The 22,575-nt window shown below is 38.0% G+C and overlaps 1 protein-coding gene across 3 annotated transcripts in view; it reads right to left on the bottom strand.

The window, feature by feature from the left end:
* The window catches only part of LOC124158812 (synergin gamma-like), a 160,745-nt gene that overhangs the window by 29,003 nt on the left and 109,167 nt on the right, over nucleotides 1-22,575 (bottom strand). For 2 of the 3 annotated variants that reach the window (XM_046534148.1, XM_046534147.1), the window contains 6 exons: nucleotides 19,293-19,443; nucleotides 17,061-17,189; nucleotides 8,334-8,432; nucleotides 6,237-6,386; nucleotides 5,295-5,588; nucleotides 1,286-3,043 (listed from right to left, as the gene is read on the bottom strand). In XM_046534148.1, coding sequence (XP_046390104.1) covers nucleotides 1,286-3,043; nucleotides 5,295-5,588; nucleotides 6,237-6,386; nucleotides 8,334-8,432; nucleotides 17,061-17,189; nucleotides 19,293-19,443 — 2,581 coding nt within the window. Of the gene's footprint in view, nucleotides 1-1,285; nucleotides 3,044-5,294; nucleotides 5,589-6,236; nucleotides 6,387-8,333; nucleotides 8,433-17,060; nucleotides 17,190-19,292; nucleotides 19,444-19,857; nucleotides 20,077-22,575 lie in introns of those variants that run through there. The other variant, XM_046534149.1, reaches the window with a different exon arrangement.

Raw genomic sequence — 22,575 nt, 5'->3', positions numbered from 1 at the left:
AATTTACTTTAGAATTACATATTCACTGAAAGTTTCTAGAAGATGACAAATCAATTAGATATGTTACTCATGTTTGATACCAATGCAAATTGCCTCTACGAAGCACTATTTCTGCTTTCTTATATATGTACACATATATATATGTATATATGTATACAGCACACTCCAGATTATCCAGGCTAATAATGGGGAGAGACGGCAAGAATAATAAGAAAACACGGATAACCCGAACTTTCACTTTAATGTCTTGTAATGTTCATAATTTACGTAAAACAAACAATATATTATTATTTATGCAGTTATTCTGTTATTTTAGATTTCTTCTCGGACTCATTGAGATCTTTATTCGCCAGTTTGCGATCTTTTTAGCGGCGATAACATGGTTGTACTTGTATTTTTAATGCTCCATGTAAGGCCTGGTTTCGAAAACCACACATCCGTGGCTGTGTGATCACTGATACAGAAAAGTGGTTGGTACAAATTCTTCAAAACCACTGCTCGACGTCGGAAACTACACTGTTAGGCACCACACCACATAGTCACATCTTGCACAAGTTGTGCGAGTTGCAACTGCTGCAGAAGGTGTATCCGTAATCACGGAGCGTGGTCGCGCACTGAGAAGCTTGGAAAATAGGAACACAGTGCTCCCGTGAATGCAGCTAGGGTCGGATCACTTCCGTTTTATGAAGTACAGTCTATCGGAAATAATAAGCCTGGTGTATCCTAGCATTGATGCAGTAATTCCGATGATTTTGCGTCCAATTTTATTTTTTGTTATAAAGATCGCGGAAAACATTGAGCGAGAGTGAAAATCATGCACGGATTATCCGCAAAATGGATATAACGCAGCCGGATAATCGGGAGTCTGCTGTATTCCAATATGTATGATTTCAACAGAAAATATTGAAGATGTAATATTGATCATTAAGAGTTCTTATGATGATATGTATATCCATTCTATTGGCCACAAAGAAATGTTACTTTCCTTTGAAGACAATATCATTGAGAAACGGGTGGTGAAAGCTGGATGTGCCCAACATAAAAAGTAATAGACCATATCAGTGAAAAGAAAACTCATACGACATAACCATTGGCTCATGATCTTCATATTTGCATGAGGCAGTGAAATTAATATATATATATCTTTAAAAAATAGGTTAACACATTCTAATTTGGATAGAAATTACAAGGAGAAATGAGTGAAGATAATAAGAGCAAGTTCAGCAAAAAGTAGGAGATAAACCCAAAAAAAATCTAATGTTAAACTATTAATGTTGAACCTTACCTTTGATGGCTCCCACTGCTCCATGACACATTTTTCCCCACCAACAGGAGAGGAGTAATTCCTTCGGCTGTCACCATTTCCACTCCCGTCACCCTCCTCGCCACTTGATCCCTCCCCCTCCCCCACACCAAGCATTGAGAAACCCTTCAAATCAAGGCTGGGTAACGAACCTGTTCTTCCCCGCCCACCCATGTTACCATCACCTTCCATGGCTACTGCATTTATCGAACGGGAGTCGGGAGAAGCTTCTCCTGTCCCAATGCTCCCCCCTTCTCCTCTCCTATCACTACCCAGCCACCCTCCTTCGATTCGCAATGAGTCGATGGCCTCGTCTCTATCACCTCCCACAAAATCCCCAAAGTCATCATCATTTCCAGGAACAGCTACATTGTTGTTTATCTCACGGTTGGGGACCTGTCCCACCTCGAAGGCAGAGAAGTCGGCACTCCAATTTGTGGCATTAACTGGTTGCGGGTCAGAGGATACGAGGATCTTGAAGGGATCATCCGTTGACTCGCTCTCCTTATTTAATGCACTGTCTCGTGCAATTTCACTAAAGGAATCTTCACTCACTGGAGCAGCAGGAGTGCCACGAGCAGAGAGAAAGTCACCAAAATCATCATCGTCGTCATCATCTTCATCGTCCTCCTCTTTGGCAGGTGCATTCTGTGGTGGATTTATTTCTGCAGCCAATTCTCGCAAAGCACTGTACCTATCTTCATCCACAGGTGCAGTTGGTGTGGTAACTTTAACTTCTGAAACTGATTGGGCTGCAATCTTGAAATCATTTCCCTTCTTTGGTATGGTGGAGGGAGTACTAGGGAACTGAAGTGAATCAACCCAGGTATCTAGACCACCTGGAGAAGCTTCCTGGTTACCACTGCTCTTACTATCCTTTGGTATAGAAAATATATCATCAGCAAGAGGTTCTGACCTAATAGCGCTTTCTCTCAAAATTTCAGTTCTGAAGGGAGGACGGACCGAGCATCTTGGGAACAAATTATCTAACATTTCACTTTCCTGCTCCGTGAGTTTTCTTCCAGGGGTACCTTCACTATGCTCTGATGCAGGAGGGCCAGACCTAAATTCACAGAAATCATCATAGTCATCCTCTTCCGAAGGTTCAGGATTTTTGGAAGATGGATTACACTGATTTGACAGAGCAGGAGCCCCCAAGGTGTGGTTGGCTAATCTGCTTCCAATCCCTCGCCTTTCAGAAGAGGACTTGGAAGACATAACTGGAGAAGACTCAGCTGAAAGGAGACGATTGCCCTGAGTTGGCAAAGGTAAAGGTATAGTGGATGATACGACCGAGTTCTGCTGGTTCAAATTCACACCGCAGGACATTTCACTTTTACTTGAAGGACACGAACTATTAAATGCATCAGAAGAATTTTGACTTTTAATAGAATCTGGTGGCTGTGCATGTAATGGTTCCACTGGATTATCCAAAACTGTATTTGAAGCACTCTGAAATTCAGTAAAATCATCCCATTCATCTTCTTGGCTCACTTTTGAGTTGTTCTGTGGTAACTGGGGTGATGTTGCAGAGGATACGGTGGGTATGAGAGGTGCATTTAGATCAGCACGGTTTGTCGCAGGAAATACTGGAATGGATGGAGTTATAATGGTGTTGGTAACTTCTGGTGTTGTGACATGCTTTGATGGGGGTAGAGTAGACAGATCCAAATTTGGAATAGGAGGCTGAGTCATAGCTGTGGTCTCAAGGACCGAAAGGTTTGTAAATGGATGTCCATTCTGAAATAAAATGAAAGAACTAATTAAAAAAGTAAAAGGATATAAATCAAAATTAGAGTAATGGAAGCAATGATATATTAAAATTTATAGAATCAAATCCAGGGTGGTTATCTAATTTCTGGTCTCCAAACCAAAGAGCATTTCAGGTTTCCTGGAGGAGAAATCAATCTTAAAAGAACATTACAATGTATTCTGGGACAACATACAATAATTGTATCTTAAGAAGAAATAATTTTTCAAAGGAGGTCCATATAGGTATGAATTCAGGTTTATACCCAGCAACAAACTGAATGATGGAGAAGCTCCAATTTTTGCAGTCACTGTAGATAGGTATGTAGTCAATTTAAAAGAAAAAGAAGCACTTTTGACACATCAAGAATATACATATATGTTTGAGCCCCAGTCATGCCATATTTTTACCATCTGCATATTTACATCTACATATTTCCATCAACCACAGCACCTTTGCCTTTGCCCATGTTATTTTATATGTTTTTATCCATTTTTTTCCCTTCTGTGGATTTATGTTGCATGATTATGCTTATGACACTGTGTTAATGGATGAAGTAAAAAAACTGTGGAACCTTGATCTATTGTTCTTGCATTGATTGTTTTCCCACATTTATCATTTAGCATTAATAAAAATGGTCCAAAATAAAGCTCCATACAGACAATGTAATTATTCCTGCATTTATCGTTTCCCAAAGCATTGTTTTCCCACATCGATCAATTGTAGATCACGGTCTTGAAGTACTATTTTCCTGCATCCATCATTTGACTAAAATGAAACCAAGTATTTACAATGTGTCATTTATGGCAAAATAAGACAGACTTAGAATTCCAAAGCAACTCTATTTCCACCCAGTCCAGCTTCTCAGCAGTTGATCCAGTATATTTTTTCTGAAAACAGAATATAAGGTTACAATTTACAATTTATGATATAAATCTGTTTTGACTAATGGCCGGTAAAGGAAAAGTTTTATCTCTCACATCGATACCATTTATTACCATTATACTTCTCAAAGATCACCAATAAAACAATACATAATACTTATCGTCTTGTAAAAATAGAGATGTAAAAATCCACAATATAAACATGTAATTGCATTAAAATCGCACTCGTCAGAGATACTGACGAAGGGATTTTTCTTCTCAGAATATTTTGTTGCTCCGCTTGCCATTCAAATTCATGTTCTTGTATGCTGCTATGCCAGTTAGAAATGAGTAATTTGCCTTCCTTTTTATGCAGAAAATTTCAAAACGCAGTCATATAATCAAGCTCCATCCTCTTGCATACAGGATAGTGTTAATTCCAAACTTTGCCTCGTACAAGTGGTTCTGTAATTTCCGGAGTGGGTTGACTTCAAACCAGTGAGTGTTTTCAGTGTTGGTTGAGTGAAGTCAGGTTTCATTTTCATTAGTTTTATTTTTGTCTTTGGACCAATGACTCATCTGAAGAAGCAGGTGAGAACTTTAAAATATTGACTGACAATAATTGAAGGAGAAGAAAAGAATCAGGGGGAGAAGCATGTGGGTACTTTAAAATGAATTGCATGTGGTTTAATACAATTCCAGGGAACTGGAGATTTTGTTGCCCTCAAATATGTTCATGTTGCGGTCAGTCAAGGTCAAACAGAAGATGAATGGAGCAGTGAAAATGAAGGAAATTGGGCAATTGGAAGCAGAGACACAGACAGCACAGATTGCATTTGTCATTCCCGATCAGCTGTGTAGACAGCTGGAATACATCGAGCAGTGCAAATTTGAGTACATTGACATTATCACCGCTTAATAGATCCATGATTGGGTGAAGAAACCTCTCGATGAGTCCTTGAAGCAATGTAAAATATCAGACTATGAGCAATGATATCAGGAATTGACTAATTGGATACCAAGTTGACCACACGATAAAAATTAAACAAAGCAATATCTGAACTCATTTCTTTCTTAGTTTCACCATAAAAAATTCCACAGTGTTATTCCTGAAACTGTCAATAACCTGACCAAATAAATTAAACCATTGTGCGAAAGATCCACAGAGAAAAATCATTTGCCTTGACCGGGATTCGAACCTGGATCCCCCGATTTCCGGTCGAGTGCTTTAGCCAGTTAAGCTACCGAGGCGTCATTCTTCCCTGTGGATATTTTTTTTTCTAATTTTTTAAAAATTAAACCATCCGAACAGTTAATTATAACCATGGAAGTATTACCCAACTACATAAAAATAATTCAACAAGACTAATAAAAGTACCTGAGCTAGAGCAATGAGTGCAAGACAAACATTGAGCTCTGCACGTGTGAGGCGACCAGGGACCGTGCGATTGCATAGGGCCCAAATATGGCCCAAAACCTCCCTTTGCAGACCACTGGTAAGCAAGAGAGGGAAGAGAAGTCCAGTGTCTGCTAATCCTGATCCCATTGGGCAACCAACAGCTTCCCAAATACGATCATACATCAAAGGAAGAGGCATTCCGGGCACACCAGTAGCCCAGGCAGGAAACCCATAGGTTGGAAGTACTGACCCTGCATTTGGATGGACCACCAGCTACGGACAAAAAGATGGCACCAATAAAATTTTAAGCCATGAATAGTTTACGATTAATAGAAGATACAGCTGCAACACACTCAACTTCTTAGTATTCATAACATGCATTCTGCTATTATCTTAGTCCGATTAGCTAAATTTTTATCATAAATGTATTGCTTTCAGCTGCAGCTACAATGTACTTCTTAACCATGAGAGGGACCAAATAGTGGTCCTTCAAATGATGATGATTTATCGTCAAGCTATTCAATTTCACGACACTAGAGATATAAACTCTTAACAATTCTCATGAATGCCCCTAACAGAAGAAATTTAATACATTCGGAGACATAATTAGATAAGGAAGACCAAAATACGAAGGCATTCAGTAGATTTCCCACCGTAAATATTGATGGATGAAAATGAACTCATAATGAAGTGATTACTAAAAATAGAACCAAAGAAAATGAATGCATAGCAGCTAAAGTTACTGAATGAAAATTAGTTAAATGATTGTTCAAAAATTGATAATTCTGGAGTAACACCACAGGAAAATTACCTATCTTTTCCTAATGAAGACATTTTATCAAATGTAACTGACAGAACTGGCATACATATTACATTTTTTATGTACCTAAATGAAATGCAACATACTAAAATAAATCTCACCTCTTTGTCACTGGAATTGGAGCTTACAGCAGATTCATTTGGTGGAGAGATTCGTTGATGAGAAGCAGTAGTTTGGATAGGAGCCTGAGATTTTCTAACAGGCATTTTGACCTCAGTGGAACCATTTGCTATAGTTCCATCAGGGATGATCTGGCAGAACCAAGTATGTACGCAATGGAATGAGCAACAAAAGCATTAACACAAACTTCAAGCGAAATGAAAAAGCAACAAAACACAATGCCTGACAAATAAAAAACAGTGTGAAGGAATACCTTGATGTAAAATTGCTTCCTCGTGATTGTAAATTATCATTTCTATATTTTAATTGTTGAAAAGTTGATCTAATATCTCAGTTATAAAAATAAAATAAACACCTTTCAGTAAATGCAAAATTAGACCAAAAGTTGGCAATCATTTGATTTTCGCAGCTAAAAAGTTGACAAATAAGGGTATTTCAAGCCCAGAATTTATACGCTCTTGGGCTCAGATGCAATTAACTAAATTGATAGGTATATGTGTACAAATAAGGAGACACTGAGAAGACATGAAGTAAAATTGAGTTCACAATGAATTTCCTAATGGAATTATGTACTCCATTATGCATGATTTCAACTTCTCAAATTAATTAAAATATTTTTACCATAATGGCCACGTGAAAAATAATGTCTTTGATGACTTTCAAACAAGTTAACATTGATTATTCATAAAAATTTAACTTAACAGTATTTCTGGCACAAAGAAGCTGTGCATAGTAGCATGTATATCATTACAACCTTCACAAAGCTTACAACTGCTATTAATCTAAGACCATAGTTTTTCAGTGTAAGAGTAATAGTAAAATTTCACCACCTATAAATCAAGTTTCCACGCTATTCTGGTGAAGCCAATTGCATATCCCTGGTGAACATGAATTTACAGTTTTCACATCCAATGGCACCATCTTTGGCTCAAAACACAACAAATAGTAGCACCCTGACTAATTTGCACAACAAATTACGATACTTTAGTTTCTTCAAGAAAGCTTCCCATATCACTCCCCTACGCATTGCCAACAAGAAAATTGTAGCCTAATTCATAAAACAAGAAGTGATTTGAATTCCATAACATCAAGCATATTTTTATTACATGAATTTTGTGTAAAATACAGATCTAGTATCACATGCTATTTTGTACTAATGTATAGCTGAATCTCTGCAGCTAGAATTTTTAAGGCAATATGAATCTGAATGCATTGGATAGGTGGCAAAGCTCGAGGGCCATTATTCACTGATCATCTCATAGTTATATTTCTTTCATTTATTCAGCTGCAGTAATTCTGATTTATTAGCATTTTCTCGAGAATTTTTGCACTGGTAATTAAAATTTTTCTTAGACCAAATATTATAGATTCCTCTACCCTATAATTGAATAAAAAATTTCAGAATATCATAAGAAAATGCTGAAATTCTTAAGAAACCCTATTATTCAATGCAAGCAAACAAAACTATGAACGATCCACCTCTGGGAGACACAATGACCCAGACAAATATTAATGATACATCTATAGAGCAATCCAGTCAGTCAACAGAAAACTATTAAAATCTGGAGGAAAGAAAAATTTCAGAAAGCACCCCTGAATATAAAGAAGCTATGCTACTTATGTATATACAACTTCATTCCTCAAGCCTCTTCAACCTTTATCTTTTACTATGATCACACTAAAACCTCTCCTTCATTCATCAAATCAATCTTCATAAAAAATGATAATTTATAATATTTGCAAATGAAATTAAATTTCAAATGATATAAAATAAATACAACAGATTCGTCATAAAAATGTATGCTAACATTTGCTCAGTGGAGCACTACAACATAAAACTAATGAATGGTGAAATGCAAGATGGAAAATTTTAAGTAACTACAGTAACTGAACTATTCAAACATACATATAATTCATAGCAAAAAAATAAGAGCAAGTAAAAAACTACGGTACATGATAAGTAAAAGATCAAAATGACAATGGAAGTGGATTATATGAAGATGGTCAATAAAATACATCAATATGTCATTAGGGGACAATTTTAAAAAGTATTTACATAGTAAAAAAATAGTCATTACCTTCTTTTCTGGTATTATTTCATCATTCTTCTTCAGCACAAATGTATCTTTCTGACCAAGCAAATTTTCTATTAGAGCATCAGCAGTGACAGGAGACTTCTATAATTTGGAAACAAAATTTATACTTAAATAATTACATCACATAATGTACAATGCCAAAAAAATTATAAACAAAATAAACTTTCTCAACAGAGGGTAAATCCATCTCTCTTGATTACTCAAATTTTAACACCAGAATGACCGGGGTAAGCCGTATACCTACTATGACCGCCAGCGGTCAATTAACCATTCGCCCTTTCCTTGAGCTTTTTTGTTCGTTTTTCCCTCCATATTTTTACTTAATTATTGTAGAAGTGCTCTGATAATGTGCTAGAGTTTGGTGTAGTGTTAGGAAAAAATTGAACATTGCAAAAAATAATAGTTACACCTTTAAAAAAATTTTATTGTAAAATAAAAATGTCTCACTTGCATCATTAAAAAATAATAAGTCATTTGTTTTAAAACACAAATACCATTTCAAAAAACTTTATTCGAAGTAGTTTTCTAGGTTAAAAATATAAAAATAACAGAAATAAGAATCAAAAAAGACATACTAAAACATTAAAAGAGGAGTGATGAAGCATTAAAATGAAGCTCTACAAATTAGGTCTCAAGGTATGTACTATGGGGGAAAAAAGTATCCAAACAAAGGTTGTGCCACTACCATCACTCCGCAGGATAGAGGATTTCATTTTCAGTGGGTTATTATTCTTTGGTCAGAGACGGAAAGGCAAACTATCTCCTTCTTCGTCGTCCAAATGCGTGACTGACCACTGAGTCTCCTGCAACCCAGAGCATGACTCACAATGAACTCTGTAGAATAGAGATGAGTTCAACGGTATCATGTGCACACATTGGGAACGCTCCTCTAAATTTTCCTAGGCATATCTCAACGAAATGACAAAAATCACTAGAGGCCATAGCAAGCTTTTTCTTGACGTAAATAAGACAGTCAACAACAGATTTGATGGGCCACGTAATTGAATGCGAAGAAATGCTTGACTTTGAAGAAGTTTTAAGTTTTCTGGAAGGACTAACGAGTACTTGGCCAAAACACATTTTTCTTTGAATCAAGAAAGATGTTCTCCTATCTTGATTTGAGATGCCTTTGCCAGCAGGTGAGAGGGAGAAAAGTAGTTGGCTTGTTGGAGACAGGCTTAACAGAAACATAGCGATGGATAAATAAAAATAGAAGTACCGTGCACTACTGGGAGAAACGCAAACGGGAGGGTAATGAAGCATTAAAAAATAGGAGAAGAGGGAGACCTAGGTGTAAAACCGGAGATGTTGATGCTGATACATAAAACATCGAAAAGCTGCTGAGACTTCAAATGTAATAAAAGAAGAGATAATGTCCAAAGTGAACAGTGAATTCATAGGAGTATGTTTTTTGTACCTTGATTTTTTTTTCCACATTAATTTACATATTTTATTTGACCCTTGAATATTATCAAAAGTAATTTGACAGCAATAAATTGTTTTAATTTTACAAAATTGGTTTTCAATTGAAAAAAAAGTGATGCATTAAACAGCAGAAAATATTTTTTTTTGGGTTTTGGCCACTGGTTAGGATGTTCCATGGACGATTCCATAATTGGTAAAAAATTGTTTATTTTTTTACCATTAATGGAATTTACCTGGAAAAATTGTGTGTCATCGCTTAAATTTGTAGCAATCATGTGCATATGAATTGAGGAAATATTTTCAGTCGCAATTGTCGTACTAAAACATTTTTTTGTGATGATTGTTTACGTGTATAGAGAAATTCCTGATGCTCACAATCGCTCCTCGGCATTGCTGTCTTGCAGATTATGTCTGGCAAATATTTATGCCGTAAATTTGGGCTTTAAGTGAATTTTAGAACGAGTGCCACAGTAGGTACGAAGAAGGAAAGGAATGAAGGGTTAGAAGGAGATAGCTGGAAAAAGGAAAGCACAACTGATAAGGATATCGAATGCACCAAAATTCTGGTGAGCAGTACGAAATACCTGTATGTTCGAGCCTTGGTGCGAGGCAGGCAAGTTCACTGTCACGACCTTGATGGCTGAAAAAAGACTGTTTTGAAATCTCTCTCATCTCGTTCTAAGGATTATATACTAATAGAAAGGGAATCCATTCTCCTGCAAAGCAATGGCGGCAGCACAAACTCTGTTGGGATACTTTTCCCCCCATAGTACATATTTCTTTACTCTCGTGAGCATGTTTTGCAAATTTTATGATTATGTCCACACATGTATTTGGGAGACATAGTTTAAACACATCAGGGTAAAAATGAAATAGTTTTCCTGGAACATCGAAAAAAATTAATCTTTGCACATGTAAAAAAAATGTGGGATTTTTCTGAGTCAGAAACCGTAGTGCAAAGGAGATGCAAAATGCCGATATCGGCCTTTCGACCCAAAGATGCCTATTGGAATCCAGATGAACTGTCATCACCCTATGAAAAACAACGTGAAGACCCGAAAGACGGAGAGATCAACAAATCAAGAACGCAATGGTAGACTACGGGACAGCAAAGAATACAGCGCTTAGATAAAGAGACTGAAATTATGGAACGAGACACGTATTTGAATTTCAAGGAGATAGAAAAGAATGCTTTCAGACTGTGTCATCATGCATATCATGTTATTGATCCTCTGAGTCTGTATTTAACAATGAGACTGATATACGGAGTGCTGATCAACCCAGAAATATATTCAAACACGTTCAATGAGCGCATTGTAGAAAACATCTATGGAACGTGAAGAACGGAGAGATATTGAAGGAAACCATTAGAAGAAGCTACGATCATGAGAGAGAGAGACTGCATGCAAGCAAACGAGTTGACAGGGATGTGGTTGGAAACATACATGATCGTTTACATGACATTGGTAACGATAACCAGAAATGCCTCTGAGCGACAGGCTGCATCAATTTCGGGGAAGAAAAAACAATGCACACCTTTGTGTCTCAACGGGTGAAAATTTCAACTACTATAATCTAGGAAAAATGTAGATGCATCATCGCACTTGAAATAAATTTTGTTCTTCCAATGAACTTAGCAGACAAAAAGTTTTCATCAAATTTGTTCAAAAGATATAGTTTATATTGGAGGATGTATGAGAATATCACTAGTTCAGGTGAACAGGATGAACACAGTATGGACTGAACTAAGGGAATGGGTGACTGCAGCATCTATGACGAGACAATGAATGGCATGCAAATTGTCACGAGTCACCGAAAAGGTGTTCCCCAGGCACTCACGGGCAGCCCTGCAGGCTATGCGGTGCACAGGAGGAGCAGGGGTGCAGTGGCACCTGGCTTGGTTGGCAGCACCTACGCACAAACACAACAATGAATTTCACCTAAATGAATGTTCATCACTGCCCATAGAATACGTAGGCTTAGTAGCGACTCATTACGACGCAGCATACCTTGGTTTTGCTTATGTGTCTCACCTTCACATGATCTGTAAAATCATACTTAAAAACTGTTTTACAAACATGAGAGTCAAACTTGAGCAGTATTCATGTGTGGTAAAGTGCACGGTATCATATTTGATGAAATTGCCACCAAAGATCGGCAAAGGGAGCTAAGTAACAGTGTAAAATACAAAAACGGTCAATTGACCGCTTGCGGTCATTCCAGGTAAAAGCTGATATTTCTCTTGACATAAATTTTTCTCTCCAAAAAAACTAAATTTAAATGCTATTTGTTGCAAATTTTTAAAGGAAAAAAATCTCAGCATTATTGATCATTAAATAACGAAATGGTGCACGAAAGAAACATGCAAACGGTCGATTGGCTGCCCTCGGTCATTCCAGTGTTAAAAACCACAAATAACTTGAATACATACTTTATATATCCAAATGAAGCAGTGGATATGGTGTCCACACAGAGTTAGTTATAGCTAGCAGTTCGAGGTGATTGAATATTTTCATAGATATAAAACAGATAAAGTTATGGCTAAAATAGTGTTTGTTCCTTTGTTAAATAAATTTCTGATAAAAATGAATACAATCATCAATATTGATGATGCCCAAAATATGCAAAATATCAATTTCAAAAGCATCAGAACATTCCATGGGTACCTATTAAGACACATAGGTTGGGTACAGGTTGCATGGTAGTCAAGTGGATAAAACGCTTGGCTGCTGATTGATGAGTTCCAGGTTCAAATCCTAGGTGAAGTCAAAAACCCAAAATTAAAATTTTCAGAGTGCAAGGTGGCTCAGGGAAGTGAACTGGCCCCTCTACTCTGAATGAAAAATTCACACCCCTTTGGCTAAGCCTGGGGTGGGCTCTACCCACCCCTATCAAAACCAACCAGTGGGTTGAACCACTGTGTCAAGCTCAGGAACAAACTCATCCGAAGCAAAACTTTTCCACAGAGAAGCAAATCAAAATTATCTAATCCTTGGTCCCTCCCATATGATAAAAACAGACTTTATTGCAATGTTATCTGAGACCAATTGCATGGTGTATTAACAATTTTGTCTTGAAATCCTAGACCTCATTGAAGAAAGGAGAAAGTATAAGAATACGAATACTGAGGAAGGACAGGCTTGCTACAAGAGAATAAGGAACGATATTTGCCGCCAAGCGAGGAAAGCCAGAGAAGCGTGGATGAGGAACATATGTGAGGAGGTACAAAATAACCTCGTAAAAGGGAAAGTGGAAACGGCCTATAGAATAGTGAGGAACCATTTCAAGGAACGAAACACAAAATGTAATAGCATAAAGGAGAGGAATGGAAACATTCTAATTGAAAACGAAGACAAAGCCAAGAGATGGAAGGAATACCTGGAGGAATTATAGAACGGGAGCAAACTTAGCTCAAAAGTTCTCGAAGAGGAAAGTGAAGTTGAAAAGGATAATATTGGAGCAAGCATCTTAAGATCGGAATTTGACGCTGCAGTAAGAGACCTGTGAAAGAATACAGGGTTTGTCCGGAAAGTAATAGGACTGATTTTATTTCGCCGCGACTGTACTTCGGAGCGTGCCCGCACCGTCTGGATTCGGTAGATGGCTTTCCTAGCTAACGAACGAGCGGCTGGTCAGTTGTCTCCGAGCACCTGGAGAGTCAGGACAGACATTTTTGCGCGACATGTTTCTGTGAGTGGTGCAAGCCGAAAATGCAGCGTTCGCAAGAGCAGAGGTACGCGATTATATTCTGTGTGAAACTCGGTAAATCTGCGACAGAGACGTTTGATATGATCAAGCAGGCTTCCCCAGATGTTGTTTTATCAAGAAGTGGTGTGTTTCGGTGGCACCAGGCCTTTTTGAAGGGCTGGGGAAGAGGTCACTGATGAAGACAGAGCTGGAAGACCTGCGACTTCGACTAACACCGACAATGTGACTTGTGTGTGCAAAGTTTAGACCTCAGACCGTCGACTAAGTATTCGTTTAATTGCCCAGATGTTGAATTTATCAAAATCTGTGGTTCAGGACATTGTGACGGACCGTTTGAACATGCGCAAGTTGCGCGCGAAGATGGTCCCGGAAGTGCTCACTGACGACCAGAAATTGCGGCTCACACCGCCTTTCTTGTGAACAGCTACCTAACCAAGGCTGGCATCCCAACGCTTCCGCAGCCACCTTACAGCCCAGATGTGGTCCCCCCGGTCTTTATTTTGATTCCTTGCCTGAAATCGCCGATGAAAGGCAAGCATTTTGAGACGACAGAGGGGATCCAAGCAGCATGCACCTCGGCTCTCAAGGCTATTCCGGAGAATGCCTTCCGTGACGACTTCAATGCTTGGAAATTGCGCTAGCAGCGCTGCATCGACGCAGAAGGAGCCTATTTTGAAAGTTTTTAAAGAATTTTAACAATTGGCTCAATAAATTTTTTTAAATCGATTCAGTCCTATTACTTTCCGGACAAACCCTGTAAGGTGCCAGGAATAGATGACATTCCAGCAGAGTTAATAAAAAATGCAGTAGAAAAGGTCTTAACTCAACTGTATAAAACTATCTGCGATATGTACTCAACAGGAGATTTACCTAGTGACTTCGAGAAGAACATCATCATTCCCATACCCAAAAAGAAGAGAGCTGAGAAGTGCGAAGAATTTAGGACAATAAGCCTGATGACACATGCGTCGAAGATTCTGACAAGAATCATTTACAGGAGAATTGAACGAAGAGCAGAAGAATTCCTGGATGAGGACCAATTCGGATTTAGGAAAAGCAGGGGCACAAGGGAAGCAATTTTGGCTCTTAGGATGATCATAGAGAAGAGAATGGAAAAAAACAAACCAACCTTCATAGCATTTGTCGATTTAGAGAAGGCCTTTGATAACGTGGAATGGAATTCAATGCTTAGCATTTTGAAAGAAATCGGGGTACTCTACAATGATCGTAGAATTATTCATCGTTTGTATAAAAACCAAGTAGCTGTGATCAAATGTGGACCAAACAGTGCAGAAGCGAGAATAAGAAAAGGGGTGAGACAAGGTTGTGAGCTTTCCCCCTTATTTTTTAATGTTTGCATAGAGAAAGCCATCAACGAAATCAAGCAGAAAGCTTCGGGCATCGATATCCACAGAGAAAAAATTAGTATGCTGCGATTTGCTGACCACATAGCAGTCATAGCCGACACAGAGAAGGATTTGAAGAAGACGTTGACAAACATGGTAAGGACAATGGCCAGATATCAGCTGAAAATCAACAAAAAGAAGACTAAGATATTAGTTTGCAGCAAAAGAGAGGAGGCTAAAACAAACATCAACCTAGGAAAGCATAAGCTTGAAGCGGTGAACGAGTTCTCTTACCTGGGAAGCCGAATTACCAGCAATGGACGGAGCAAGAAAGAAATACACAGTAGAATAGCTCAGGCAAAGAGGGCTTTCTACAAAAAGAAGAATCTTCTTACAGCTGAAAATACCAGCATAGAAGTAAGGTTACAATTCATCAGATGCTACTAATGGAGTATGTTTCTCTGTGTAAGCGAGGCTTGGACATTGACATCAGCAGAGAAGTCAAGAGTGGAAGCATTTGAAATGTGGTGCTACCGAAGAATGATGAAGATAAAATAGATCGACCATGTGAGTAACGAGGACATGCTAAGAAGAATGGGAGGAAAGAAGTCTCCTAAAAACTTTAAGCATAAGACGGGACAACTTAGTTGGCCACATTATGAGGCATAATGACATGATGAAGACAATCGTGGAAAGACAGGTGGGAGGGAAGAAGAGGGATGACTCCGAATGAGTTACATAGGATTGGTTATAAAGGATGTAAATGAGAAGAAATACGTCGCTATATAAAAGCTAGCGGATCGGAGAGAGGAATGGAGAGCTGCATCAAACCAATCTTAGGATTGTTGACTAATGATGATGATTAACAATTTTGTATTATTTTACAAAGGACTGTCACCTTCAAATACAGGGTGCCCACCCAATCAAAGCAGAAAAATTCATGCATAACTTTCTGTTTTCCTGGGAAGGTTTTACAAAATTCCAAGTTAAACTTATGTAATTATGTACTTACATATATGTATTCTACTGTACTTATATATACGTATACTTTACTGTACTTATATATATGTATTTTAAAGGGCAAGGAATAGCTAAGTTAGCAGACATTGTATTTAAAATTTAAATTTATTCAATACAAGCCAAGATGCTGCTTTCACCTCATACGTAGATGTAGACGTCACCAGGCATTCTATTTTTAGTGTTTTGAATCTTACTTGAGTCAAGAGTGAATTTAGATTTTGTTTTCTTTTTTGACATTCCATGCAGCTGTGAAAATTCTACCTAGCTACTGTGCTTAAAATTACGACAAACACATTTTAAGGCCACGAAATGGGTGTTGAACTGGCCAAATTTTACGTGAAATGAATTTGAAATAAAAGATTTGGAAATTCCCATTTGGAGCAAAAATTCATGAATAATTCATGCATAATTCCAGGGAATAAAAATTCACACGTAATTCCCAATTTTCCCAGTCGCTGGTCGCCCTGAATTACTGTAACTTCAATAGGGTAGTTTCCTTCATCAAAGAAAAGGGAAGACATTGATTGCGATTCGTTACCCACCATTAGTGTATTCATAATAAATAAATTATTTGGTTTTAGAAATCCCAGTTTAGACGAATGATAATGGTCAATTTTAACCTCATTTGGAAAAGGCCAGATTGGCACCCATCCGTACCACTCCTAGTGACATCACCGGGCCTATATGCTACTTGAGTAGATAGGAGTTTTACATCGCCTGAGATTACCAATGCATGAATGAGGCACAGAGCTCAGGGAAACATCTCTTCATAATCACCCACTAAAATTGCCTATGGTCGGAAAGTTTCCTTCGTTTGATATGATATTAACGATCCTTTTTTAAGCCAAGCGCTACCTGCTAGCAGGGTACTCTGTTACCTGCCAGCAGCCTGCATCGCAGCGGTGCTCATAGCCTTGCACCAAGGTGGCCTCAAACAATGGAAGCCGGAACCAGAATGAAGTAACACTGGCTTTTCCCAGCATTCATACTTAGTTGTAGGGTATTCACACGCTTGAAAATTTTCACTTTTCATTAAATCGCAAAAAATAGATATCGTCACTTAAAAATCTAAAAGCGTGAAATACACACTCCAGGAGTAATAATCTTTCGATTTAGGCAATAACAAAAAAATAGGAAACCACCCTATTAAGGTAATCAGTAATTGAAAAACTTCAGCCTTTAACAATACTTAACTAGAACTGCAACTAACCTTGTTAGAATATGACATGGCACGCAACTTCTGCTGCTGTTTGAGATATTCTCTTTCTTTTAATTGTTGCTCATTCCAGTTAGGTCTTTGCTGCTGTTGCTGTGGAGGAATCCATCGTTGCCCAGGAACCTAGGCAAACAAAAATATTACATGGACTTAATAGCACAGTAATTGGTATACACATTTTTGGTGAATAGTTTGGAATAAAGGAGTTATTTATAAGTTCCTTTACATCAAAATCAACGGTAATCAGAAAAATCAATAAAAAACAACAACGTATCATTCAAACCAAAAAACTTACTAATCATCATTTATTTTTTATGAGAGACAGAACAGAAAATTTTTCATAATGAATAGAAGCTTTCTTATTGTATTTTGACAAATACATCAGACTTTTAACCATCAGATTGGCTCAATCTATATATTAAAAATGTCACAATTCCAGCAAAACCTGCCCAACTGTCACCTCCCACACTATCCACTCATTCCTAGAGTTGAATGCATTGCATTTGAACTAGAAGAATTCCTACTTTCAGTGGCTACCTACTTTAACAGCCAACAGTAACACTGATTTTGATTAGCAGCCAGTTGCTACACATGATCAACCACCCAACTTTATTTCAAACCCATACTTTGGATCACTATCAAGGAATTTATCCCCCTCAATATTGAGACTTGACTCTCGGCAGGGAATCAAGTAAGTAGTACAGTGACCCTTGCATTTAGACAACCTCAACCTCTTCACAAAACAAATGATGGCTCAATTTTTGTAAAACAGCCACATCCTAAAAGTCAGTGACAGTAATTGCTTCCTTTACACTACATACCATAAAATATAATCGTATGAGAAGCAGACAGCAAGCTGTTTAATTATGCATCTCATTGTTCTCCTACCTCACAATCTCTAGCTCAATAAGAAAGTGGGAACCTGTGATTTCAACCAAGATGAACAATTGATTGGCATATTGATTGACACGTAACCTGAGTACTTGAAGGACCTATTATTGCCAGGCAGATTAGCAATATCATAGTGCCAGGGCCAATTTTATTATCAACATTCCACAGAATTTGTTTGGCTCTTAAGTGATATTGATTTGAGAACTACAACGAGAATATTGGAAGGATATGCTTTGTTCAGCATTCATGAAAACTAGCAACTGAATTAACAGCTCCAAAATTGAATGTTTCAAAATTCATTCTGTGATTAACTTTCAGCTGGTACATTTCCATCGGAGCCACCTCTATCACAAAGTATTTTTTTAGGCAATGGCATTTGTCTTAAGGAGGATCTCCAATGATAATGCCATGAAACAGAAATCTGCTTTTCAGAATGTGAATTGCAATTTACCCTGTATCACATCAAATTCTAAATCTGTGGTTACAAGACATTACCTTAATGCAGTGAGGCAATTTCAATACGAGATACAAGAATTACAAAAAATGCATATGGATCCTTTAGATTTTAAAGACGAAGAGTAATTTCTCCATCACTTTGGTACTGATATATAATATATCATACGTGGTCCTTTACAGGAATATAGTAATAGATTAATCATGATAGCACCCATGCTGATTAAAATGAAGTTGGCCGAATTGAATAAATTTCCGACTCAAGTTACTTACTGTAACCTAACATCATTCAGAGGCGGATACATATGGGGGTGCAGGAGATGCCCCCCCCCCCCCCCTTTGCAAGTCCGCCCACGTTGCCTAACATTGCAGTTCCACAGTTGTAACTTTCTTATATCAAAGGATGCCATTGTCTTACATATTTTTATAGTTAGTTTAAATAAAACCTTCGTAAAATTTGCATGCGACTTGATTATTTTTCATTACGATAAAAGTAAAGATAGGTCTAGATATCTTTTGCTCCCCCCTAGAGTTTTTTCTGTATCCGCTACTGATATCATTAAAATTTTAAATTACAAAAAACCCTTTTCTAAGTCGGTTGTGTGCAGAATAGTGAAAATTGCATTCTGTAAAGTGAAATTCATAATTCCTGATTCAATTACTTATTGTTAGTAGGAACATATCTCAATAACCAATGCAAGGTCATCATAAACATCAATAATAGGGGCATATATTTGGTATGAACCCGGCATTGGCTACATTGTTATTTCTGCTCCAGGTAATTTTGGTGATATTTGAATTGTGTGGTAATGAATGAGAAAACACACATTATATAACACATTCACACCAACAGGAGGATTCTTCTACCAAAATTCCACTTACTGGCTGATTCCACATCCCAGGTACGAGACCTGGAAACCTTGTCATATTCCCAATGTCAACATGAGGCTGTTGCGTTGCCAATCCCATTGTAACAGGAGGCATACCCATATTGCTGGCCCTAGATGGGAAGTTCTGGTGATGATACGGATACCTGTAATTGAATTTTCTGGTTAAAATTAGTCGCAAACCTACAATGCAGAGCCCCACCACGCGAAAGCGAACAGCCAAGTAGTCGATCAATGAGTGAACAAGGTGAATCTTAATAACATTAAATTTAAAAGACATTCATGATCTCTGATCAATTAAGCCCCTTAAATTTTTTCACCACAGCGATATTTTATGAAAAAATTTCCATCCGGAGTTGGTAATAACTAACAGAATAGCACCGAAGGATCACAAAATGTAGGTACACCCCGAACAGACAACACAAGGTCAGGCAATAAATATCCATGTATTAAATAAAAAGGATTACAGCTAAGAACTAACATGTTTAAGGTACAACACAAGATCCCTCACAGTTAGTGTTCCACATTGGGGCAGCACAAAAGATTATTAAAGACATCACCTGCTAGCCATTTTGCTGCTAATTTCTCCAGGAACACAAAGATGACAATAATATTTGAAAATATCAACTAATTTGACTTAGAATAATACTTTTTCGGATACATAGCTGCAGAATTACCACGAGAAAAATCCTCGGGTAAATCCTGCATTTCAAAATTTTCGTCACTCTACTGACACATCTGAAACATCTCGTGAATATTGACACTTCGTCTGTCGTCAGCGGTAGTTCCTAATTTTGCTACCTCGCGCGCCCGTGCGGCACTCAAATTGTGGCACATGATACGGCCAACAACCAATAAACTACAGTGAAAACTTTGTGCGCGCGATTCAAAGTTTTTGCACGGAATCGTGAAAATACGTAACGAATACCTTAATTTCCACAATTTATGACGTCCGTTCAAGTTACCAGCTAAAAAATATAAAAATAATAAAATAAAAATACTCGAAGGGCTGATGTAAAAAACATACGATTAAAATAACTTTAAATAGTAGAACTACAATATAACACAATAGAGGCTAACTAGACTATGACTACTTGCATACAAAATTACAAAGTGAAAAGAAAATTCACTAATTATCATATTATTGGCATTTAATTTACGGTTTTGGATGAATTTTCCGTGTAAAAGTAGCAATAATAATGAACGACGCATATTAATGGTAGCGAAACATATAATTAAATTTGATTTATGAATGAAAAAATCAACTGTAAAAGCAGAATTTTATTCAATGGATATTATAAGAGCTTAATCATAGTGAATTCCCTCGAGTCCAGCCATACTTTTCAATCAACAAGAACGAACAGCAATTTACGAACAACAACATTTTATACCAGTGGACGAATAGGCTTGATCGAATCTTCATGTAAAGCCAACGTTAAATTTGCGCTTAAGGAATTTGGAAACATTCAATGGAGAAATGCACCCTTCCTAAATTTTATATCACTTATACTTTTAACAATGCACATTCACAATTTATTTAAGGAACGGGCACACATTCGTTTTTCGAAATCGTTAGTAAACTTTCAATAATTATTCCTCTCCCGCAGTACATCTGATTCAGAAGACAAAGGAGCAAAGTTGAAGAAATCTAGACAACCTTGAAAATAATAAGAGGCCCTGGGACATTATCTCCATTTGGACTCGATGGCAAAAGGCACGCAAAATTTCTTCTCGGAATAAAACCTTCTCTCGACAACTATCAAGAAGTTTGGCCATTCGTCATTTTCGAAATAGATGTTGCCCTTGCACTTCGCATGCTAGCAAACTCTGCAAAAACGACGCGAAGAAAGATTGGCGGGATAGTTTTGACATCACTTCCGCCGGACTCACACCGGTGAGAATGATGGAAACGCCTCAAGCACAAAGCAAAAACGATCATGGGTTCGAACGCCAACCTACACAGTGCGCAGTAAGCCAAAGTAGTAAACTTAGCGAACTATTTCGGGAAACTCACAGAGCAACAAGACAAAGTGCAACTGAGGAATGACGACTCTTGAGTCATTACGTACAACTCTGATACGCCTCATTAGTTGGTTTGACACTCCTCTGTCCGAGGAAGGGAAGTCCTTGAAGATTTTTATTGCCAGAAGTTAGATACGGAAAGAAGGAAATCGGATGCTTCGTACGTGATACGAAAGCAAATGCTCGGATGGAAGGCGGCACGAGACAAGGCGTGGGGATCGGCTATGGTGGATGTTGATGAGCAGTCACAGTCACCTTGACGGACACGGTGATTACAGCCATTGCTTCATCCATCCACTCCGTTTGAAGCACATTACACTGGAAACAATAATTTTCTCGCGTTCAAATACAATGCTAGTGTATTTTTTAATGTAACTTGGCAACAACCGCGCGGGGGTTCTTGGAAATTGGTTTCGACGCAAAAATAAACTGTACCTATGGTATGGCATTTGGAGGAAAACAACGGACTGCTGAAGTAATTTTCGCCATGAAGTAAGGGTAGGGAAGGAAGGGGTGGAGAGAAACCCGGCGTCAGCATTAGTCTGCTCTTCACAAAAGGCGCCAAGGCGACCACGGCTTAATATCCCATCCGACGAACGGAGTATTGCGTTTGAAATGTCCTCCACACAACAATCAAGCAGGGATCCCTGTAATGTCTCTGCCACCGCTGGGATTTGAACCCGAGACCACAGAGCGTGAAGCCCTATCCGACGGACGGAGAGTTGTACTTTAAGTGACCACCACAAAGCACTCCAAGTTAGGATAGGGCAGTATCTGAAACATCTCCGCCAATGCCGGGATTTGAACCTGGACCGACTGGATGGGAAGACAGCACGAGCCACCACAACAATCCGATCCCCTATTTGCATCTATCACTCACTCACAGCGACTTCGCCAGAGGACGTATCTATTGCTTCCATCATACGACTCTTTATTCGCAAGGAATACCTCGTTCAGAACTTACCCTAACATTTTGAAATTTTATATAAATTCAGGTTATACTGAGATTCTTTTTAAATTGACCGTATCTCAAACTTAAAAAATTGCCTTACTATTTCCTCGACGTAAAATGTTCATAATTAAGATAGTCAAATGTTGAAAAGGGTATACAGAGCATTCTACATACGGTACTCTCAGCAAATTTTAAGATGTTAAAATTAATTTAAAACGAAAAATTTTCCGCGAAAAAAAGACAAAATACGGAAAGACAAAATACGTCATATCGAATTAAGCGCTCCCTTACCAAGTCTTTTAAA

This window comes from Ischnura elegans, chromosome 5 (genome assembly GCF_921293095.1).
Source record: "Ischnura elegans chromosome 5, ioIscEleg1.1, whole genome shotgun sequence".
Taxonomy (NCBI): domain Eukaryota; kingdom Metazoa; phylum Arthropoda; class Insecta; order Odonata; family Coenagrionidae; genus Ischnura; species Ischnura elegans.
The sequence above is the reverse complement of the archived record's forward strand: the minus strand, read 5'-3'. Positions and strand labels throughout refer to the sequence as shown.